The sequence below is a fragment of the Paramisgurnus dabryanus genome, chromosome 14 (genome assembly GCF_030506205.2).
Source record: "Paramisgurnus dabryanus chromosome 14, PD_genome_1.1, whole genome shotgun sequence".
In the NCBI taxonomy this organism is placed as follows: domain Eukaryota; kingdom Metazoa; phylum Chordata; class Actinopteri; order Cypriniformes; family Cobitidae; genus Paramisgurnus; species Paramisgurnus dabryanus.
In genome coordinates, this window is record NC_133350.1 from 36,171,505 (window position 1) to 36,180,273 (window position 8,769).

The 8,769-nt window shown below is 34.5% G+C and overlaps 1 protein-coding gene across 3 annotated transcripts in view; it reads right to left on the minus strand.

Moving 5' to 3' along the window:
- LOC135758196 (uncharacterized) overlaps positions 1-7,345 on the minus strand; it is a 118,307-nt gene extending 110,962 nt beyond the window's left edge. For all 3 annotated transcript variants that reach the window (XR_012334994.1, XR_010536489.2, XM_065273055.2), the window contains exons 1-3: positions 7,125-7,345; positions 6,384-6,597; positions 4,460-4,597 (exon numbers count right to left, since the gene is read on the minus strand). Coding sequence is in view for 1 of the 3 variants with exons in the window: in XM_065273055.2 (XP_065129127.1) it covers positions 4,460-4,597; positions 6,384-6,597; positions 7,125-7,188 (416 nt within the window). In the remaining 2 variants the exon portion in view is untranslated. The remainder of the gene's footprint in view (positions 1-4,459; positions 4,598-6,383; positions 6,598-7,124) is intronic.
- Between the last annotated feature and the right edge of the window lie 1,424 nt (positions 7,346-8,769).

Genomic DNA, 8,769 nt, shown 5'->3' on the forward strand with positions numbered 1-8,769 from the left:
TCATACAGTACTAAATTCTAGTCACAATTTGAGGCTGATACTGCTCCATTGGGCTGTGATTATGGGGCATGTTTCAACTGAACTAGAACAAAAAATGCCTCTGCACTCATTGGAACAGACCAACAACCAATCAGAGGAACCAAGTGTGTGTGACGTATGTTGAAATGGCGTCTGTCCTTTTGCAGCCTGACTTGAACTGCTAGTTATTTAGCTACAATGAGACTAACATTATGATTGTTCTAAGTTTGAGTTAGCGAACGTACATCGACACCTACTATGTTTCTATATTACAACATTGTGAGTTATTTACTAAGTCATACAGTCAGACTATCTCTTACCATTTGTAAGTTAGATGAACTTCATCCACGGGCTTCCAAAAAGGAGCTGGCAACGACCGCTAGTTTATCCATGTTATTGTGCACGCCAAGTTGCCCATTTTCTTTGTGTCCCTTCTTCTTAGCGACCATCGGAGCCAGCTGATAAATTAAACTTTTGCTGAATCCATAGAAGGGACAGCAAAAACATTTTCCCAATCAAGAAATGCCTTGATCGCGTTTCTCTGTTTCTCTTTTAAGATCAATGTGCTGTCGATATCTTCTAGAACAGACTCAATGGCAGAATCTTCACATCTCAATTCTCCAGCAGCAGCCGTCGGTGACGTGGTTGATTACGTTACTGCTGATCATCTGTCCATCATCCTATAAAGCCCTTCCTGACAATTCGATTGGTTCAACCAGCTTTGGTTCGAGGATAATTGTGCCACAACGGAGCGACTCCAGACCAAAATTGCCGACCTGAAATGTTGCGGCTGGCACCCAGGCTAGTATATAATAGACACATCTAAATATTTACCCAGGATAAATAACCCAACAGAATTTAGACTCTTGATGGGCAAGGTACTTGTCCCGCCCTTTCTACACTTTGATTGCCAGGACTAAATAAAAAACAGCTAGTTTTTTAAAAATCCTCTTATTCTCCTCTTGTTTTCAACATTTCCAGATTTGGCAAGGTGTATGTACACTTTTTACCACCACAACCATAATATTACGCTATAAACTATACTTAAACTGAATAAAAACTGAAATGATTTTTTAAAAATAGAAACAAAATCAAAATTTTATTTATGCACCGCTAAAAATAACTTAAACTAAACTGAAATAAAAACACATTAACAAATATATCAGTGAAAAATATATTTTGAAAACTATTCTAAAATACATTTCAGCAAATATATTTTGTATCTTTTGAAATATTTAAATATATATATATATATATTTTTTTTGCCGTATGGGATAGTAAGCACAACCTTTGGTCATAATTAACCTCACAATCAGAGAATTAATTAAGGTAAGAGCTTAATAATACAATGTCTCTGCCAGTGGCGTAGTCTAAAAATGGACTAAAAATGACACACCGCAGCCACAATAACTAACAGGTGTATGCTATTCGTTTTATTTCGTTTTTCATTTTTTATTAAAAATATTCACTAACTTGTTTACCATGTCAACTATCTGAAATTCCGATTCTTCATTTAAAAACCTTTATAAAGTATCTTGATCTATAACAAGATGAGCGTTGCAGTTCAGTGAGTCCTGTCAACCGGATTTACAGCACCTGAATCCCAGTTTCTTTTGAAATACATGAAAATAAGTGGCTGTTGAACTGGGAAAAGAATAGAGTATCGTTAGAATTTATAGTTCTGCTATGTGTGTCTGATATATGAATAAAACACATCGGCAAATTACATAAGAAATTAGATAGTTTTTTCTGCTTGCCTTTCATAGACATCATATGTATTTTACAAACCATAAATGTATTGTTTTACTAGTAGGCTACCTATGTGTATTTAAATGTCTGAAACATAAAATAAACATTATGTGGTTGGTTGAAAACATTGCATATTAGTTGTGATATATGACAAGCGCTGAGCGCGTATGTCTCTGGTTCAGCCAGTGTTTGAATTATGTCAAAGCTTATGTTGGGTCCGCTAGCTAAGCCCCACCCCTCGGCCAAGCCCCCCCCCCACCCCATTATAGGGTCGTTGTGATTTGACAAAGTAAGATGTGATCCTGGATCAACAATCATCTGATCCTGGTTTTCATTAAAGAAACCCCAAATTACCCTTAACTCAAACCCTAAACATTTTTTACCCCTCAAATTGATGTGAAACACTGCGGCAAGGCCAGAAATTTTAAACAAAATAGGGGTGAAATAGGATGGACCTCAATGTCTACTCTTAATTACAAATTTTACTATATAGTGGTGGTTAAATCAATTACATTGCGTTTTTTAAATCATAGATAGAATAATTTTCGGATCAGCAAAACTGAGGGTGGGAAAATAAAATAAGAAATTAAGAAATTATGAGCATATAAAATAGAAAAGAACTTACAAATAAAGTAAGATCTAACAGTAGTATATAAACAGAATCAAATAAACAATAACACTGTCTTTTTTATCGTATAAATAAAATATAATTTAATTCATCTTTTTAAAGATACAGAAGTGATTTTCCTTTGTTTTCTGTTGTTTAGTTAATATAAATTACAGTAACATAAGCAGATAAGAAATTTTACTTTCAGACCAACACAAAGACTTCTGTATGAACTGTTTGCACTCACTTTAAGACATAACTGAATGTTTTTATGAGAATAGATGCCAAGGTATTTCGAGATAATTTTTGCATGCTTTAAAAACGCGCCTCTCTGTGCGTCTGCTTATGAGTGTGTCCATTTGAGTATGTGTGTGCGTCATTGTCTGTGCGCACACAAACCAGCTCACTTTAACATCTTGCACTCAAATTGTTTAGAATCGCTTGCATATTAACATTTGCAAGGTTTAAAAAACACATGCAAAAGATACACTTTTTATAAATAGTTATTTATTTCTGATTGATGCGTATTTAAGCGATTAGTATTAAAGACACTATAATTTATTATCATTTATGCGTGATTTATTCTGCTTTACCAATAAAATATTTTGTGTTTCTTTTGACTTGGTGGACCAGCTGTCAATTTAAGTGGGTAGCCTCTCCACTGTTATGAAATAATAGTTTGAGAAAGTAAAAAAAACCTAACCCTTAATATTACTAAATATTCTTACCACCACTGAGGTGAAAATAATCCACACGCAGACAGAGACATTAACTCATCTGTCACTTCCTTCAGAAAACAGCATGAGACGCACTTCAGAAATAAATCATTTGAATTAGTTTATTGCGAAATTGGGACAAATAATGGACAGTATCGCTTTGTGACAGCAGAACATGAGAATTTTAAATTCATGTATTTTCATTTGAATAAAAACCTCAAGGATTATAGGAGGTCCGGGACCCCCCAGACCCCCATCAATTCGAAAACTGGGCTCAGCGCCAACCAATGCGCAAAAGCAGTTTGAATATTTCTGATTCAAATACTGATCTTTGCCTGGCCTATCTGTCAACTAAATTGTTGCATTTGAATCTGCCTTCTCACTCATAACATTGTGGTTATAGCATGGTTATATGCTTATGGTTAATAATTTTGCACAGTAATGACAATAAATGTGGCACACCCAGATTTTCAGATGCACACCCAGAGTCTCTTTTCTGGCTACGCTACTGGTCTCTACAAAACTTTAGTCTTTTAAAGTATTGCCTTCTAAATGTACTAGAAAAAATTAAAGAGAATGAGACACATGTAAACATTACAGACTTATCGCATGGAAAGTCGTGTTATTGTTACAAAAAGTTTCATTTATTTATTTGTGTCCATGACACAAAATTCAGCTTTTTTCATGCCTTGAGCACAAATTTCTTTTTTGTGTCACTAGCACAAATTTCTATAAATATTTTTTGTGTCCGTTGCATGACTTTCTTTTTTGTTTCATTTTATGTCGTTTTTTTCTCATTGTTTTTCCGATTATCTTCCTATTGTCACTTGGGGTTGGGGTTAGAATCACTTTCTGTTATATTTTTAGACATCCTAACCCAACTCAACATTATCACGGATTTAAAAACTTGCACGTGGTTGATAGAATTTTTTTATTTTGATTTCTTTCATTTTTATATTAAAACAATAAACAAAGAAGAACCCAATAAATACATACACATTTAAAACATTACATTATCGTCATTGCACAGGACTCAGGTGAAATTCGATGATTGTCCTCCAGGTGAGCTTGTAACTCTGTCACTTTCAATGCACTTTCCATTTTCGATTTCTCCTGAACACTTGTAGATCTACGATGATTTTCAGGTGCTTCTTAAGTTACTATGCTTTTGGAAAAACAGCCCGTAAGTATAAGATGATTTGTACGATCATTTTTACGATCTACTTAGCCTTATGATCTTTTTGGAAAACCCAGCCCAGGCTGGTACAGTACACAATTTATGTTCTTCACTTTACATTTAAAGCAGATACTGTAATGGTTCTCTATGCTTTCAAGAAACGCTAGTAGTGGTATCAAGTGTTATCAATACCTCTCTCTGCAAAAAGCAGTACATTCTGGGTCATGCTGCAAGGCACAAGCACACCGTCGACCTCCTCTGCTGCCCTCAGCAGAACGGCGTGTCCGCTGGAAGCCCCTATAACTTGATATGCCATACAGGACAGTGTGCCTGCCAATACACAAGTGTAAAAGGGTTATAGAAGACACAATGCAGGCTTACATGTACATGAAGAACAGTAAAATCAGTAAGCTTTAAAGCTTTCAAAATTCTGATTTCATTGTTCACTTGAAATACACAACAGCTTCAAATATTAATCCTTGGAGGTTTAATTTCACCACAAGATGATGAAAGCGGGACACTGATCAATAGCAACTGAAGGTAATAAAATGGCCAATGGCCTCATCGTAAAAACCCAGGTGGAATCTACAAACATTGCAGTCTGCTCCTGCATAGCTCAGGGGTAGAGCATTGTGTTAGCAGTGCAAAAGTGAATTGGTTTGAACCCAGACTAATAATGTATACTTTGTAATGCATTGTAAATCATCATATCATGCTGCTTTGTAACAGTATATCAAGTTAATAAAGCATTTTTATAGTGTCCTATACAATGCAAACAGTAATAAAGCCACACATGTTGACTGTGAATCTTACTACAATGTCACATAAGCAGAGAAACACCAAGATCATTTAATGATCAGATAATCCCAAGCAGTAAAACAGTCTCACCCAAAGGTGTTTCAATTACTGTATCTATGCAGAAGAAAATTATTTACACAAGAATCAACATGACCAAAGAATTTGGTTTCCCATACCACTGACACAAAACTCTGAAAAAGCCTCAGCACAGTAGTGCAAGATTTACAATGCACAGTACAAACTTTTTACTTTTAAGAAGCTTAATAGTGCATTGATTTAGTAATAACTACAACACTTGAAAACTGTTGACATTGCCCCACTGGACTAGACTCTTTAAAATAAAGGTTCCTGAAAGATTTATTGTCAGGCTGTATGGTTTCATAATGAAACATTTCACATTGTTTGTGGAAACAAAAATGGTTCTATGAAATCACTGTAAGGAACCCAATCTAGCACCTTTAATTTTAAAAGTGTATGCTGTTTAAAAGTAACACTTAAGTGGATTACTGTTATTAATAACATAATGGAAAGCAAACAAAACTGATTTTAAAGCTCAGTAAATCTGGACAGCTGTACCCAGGAAGCTTTTTGCCTCATCTGCTAAGAGTTACTCTGGCAAACATCCTGTCATGCAAGCATTTCTTTGATCTCTAGCCATTCTCTTCAGCCACTTTTGTATTACAGACAAAAAGCAGAGAATATTAATTACAAAAAAATACTGGGTGGATTTCTACCGGTGTGTCCAAGTGGGCTCAAAATGTTAAAATTGCTGAGCAAAATTTCAAATTCACTTAATAATTTGTTCACATGCTTTAACACTTTTCTCTAAATTGCAACATGAACTTAAGTGGGTTTTACACAGTCAGACAATATACTAAAATGCAAAATTATAACACTTATAATAAGTGTTAATACAAATAACACTTATTAATGAAGTTAATTGTTATCATAAATTGTTTGAAGAAAAGTTTTGCAGGAAAATAATACATGGGAAATGTTAAGCTACAAAGGGAGTTTACAGGCTTATCTAAGAAAAGAAAACACAGCATATGCAGAGTCAGTGCTGACAAAAAGTAATATGTTTAGCCATATGATTGCTTCTGCTCAAGTTTATTAGTTTGCCAGTAGAAATCAATCGGTTTCCTTATAATACAGCATTCATATAATAAAACAGTTATAATATAATTATGTTTAGTCACTATCATTTGTGTAATGCCATTTATTACAGCATCCTTCATAATTTACAGAGGAACATATATCTGTCAACTGAAAGACACACTGCATGGGCATTTGTAGAATTGTATTCATGAAAACTTACTCTGGTGTATTGATCCAGATGATGTCCAAGTGACAGTAGTAAACACACTCCTTGTCTTTGTACGTGTAACACGTGCATCTCTTGGCTCTCCTCCGTTGGCACATATAACATGATACTTTATTATCAGAGTCACTCAACTGTGTTGGACTCACGCTGGATGATTTGCCCATTAAATATTGTGTAGGGTTTTTCACAAGTTGAGTGGATAACAAATCTGAAAATGTAAATGTTTTAATTAATGCCAGTTAGGCTATATATAGCCCTACGTTCAAATAACCCAAAGTTGCAGTAATGAAAGGCGGTAAGAATTTACGCCTTTCTATAAACTTTTTCTTTATTATATTTATTTATTTATTTATTAAATGTTATAATGTGCATATGTGTGATTGGTGGATTGTACTGTAAATTAACTGAATCATTTGAAAATATTTCGATCAAATTGAAATAAATCCTTCAGGTTGCAACTGTGTTCTAACTTCCAGTGTATAATGAAATTTAGCCATTGCCAAAAACTCGTAAAATCACTGAATAGATCTTCAATGGCAAACATTTAAGTCCTCAGTTGTGCCAATATAAGCCCATTTAAGCAATGGGCTTAATATGTAAACATTTAAAATCTAATTATATTTAAAGATTATAACGGTATTTTATATATATAATAATGATCTCTGATCGTATAACTATACAAAAGCACACATTTTCCGGTGACAGACCAATAAGGTTAATGCGATCCGAACTCACAGTTTGCCATCGCAGCTGTTATTCCAACAAAAAGCAAAACTCCCAAATGTGACACATTGGCCATCCCTGATCTTCCAGAGAGTCTGTGAGACGAAAATCAATGAACAATCCTGGACTGACGTGATCCATTTGCAGTGAAAAGTAACATTTTGGTCGTTATTGCGTTAAACCCGCTTTGCTCCGAAATGTTTTTCAGTTTCGCATCCCCATGTTGTTGTACTGTATGCGGCTGGTGTCAGCTGCGCGTGTGCTTTTATAGAGCCCGTGACGCGCCACCTGCAGGATTACTAAATTTACAGATCCACAGCTGAAACAATTAGATAACAAAAAAAAAAAAAAAAAAACAGTAAACTATAAACAGCCTCGGCTCTCTTTATAATTACAGATGTCGGATATCATTTGACAGCCTTTCATATATTCTGCGTTTTATTCTTTACATTATAATGTACTTTTGATAAAGGCAGATTACATAAATTACAAATTTTGTCTGCAAAGTGCACACCCATTAATCACAGAACCACACTGCAGGAGAAAAGTGAAAATGCTGTAGCTTTAGTGTAATAAATGATTATATGTGAAAAATTAAAAGTTAAAGAGCACCTATTATAAGATTCACGTTTTTAAACATCCTTTTGTGTGTATAGGTGTGTATATATACATGTTAACAATATTCAAAAAAGTACATACCCCAAAGAGAACATTAATGTCTCCAACGTTCTAGGACTACAAAAAAACACTTTTCATTGTAGGCAACAGTTTACTTCCTGGGATTGGTGACATAGACCAATATTATGAAAATTACAGAAAATTCTAATGGTTTCCTTTAAAATACCAATAGGAACCATTAGCTTTTACCATTAAAACCACTACACTGTAGTGTGTTTTGGGACATTTTCCATTAGAACCAATACATAAAACCAATAGAACCAATCAACAAGTTCTCCAACTCATACGACTAACATGGTCGTATGCACCTTTGCTCAAATACGACTACCTATAGCGTATCATAAAATAGCGCCCCTACCGGCAGCGGGAGATGTGCCACAGCCTCTTCGCCTTGATGCATTGTGGGTTTCTACCATAAACGAGGATAACAGGTATGTTATCAGTGAACCTTGATAATCTAATAATTTAATAACAAAATAATAAAGCTAGGGCGTTTTGTGTTGTTTCATCTTTGTTTGTGGTGATGTAGTTGTTAAGGTACGTTAAGCTACTTGGGAATAAAGTAATAAAGGACATTACGAAATATCACAAATAAATAAATAAATGCAAAAGTTAAACATTACGATCATAAGTGACATTGAACTTTGCTTTTATTAAAATACGTCGTCACAATAAATATTCGAAAAAGATCAATTTTTGTTATTGGACAAATATTAAGAACGTTAGGCCTAAAACGTTATCATTCTGTCGTCTGTTCAGTATTCGTCGCGTTTCAAATCAACAAGGTATGTTTCCCATAATTTTAACATTTTTAAGTGTTAGATCATTTAGTAAAGTTAGTATCTTGCGATATTGATTCGAAATTGGAAACGTCGTGGTTAAGGGGCAATGTAAAAGTGCACACATTTTGAAAACGTGCATGGTGCCACACATATTTCGCTTATCTGACTCGATCATGCAAATACATTGTTTTTTTTCC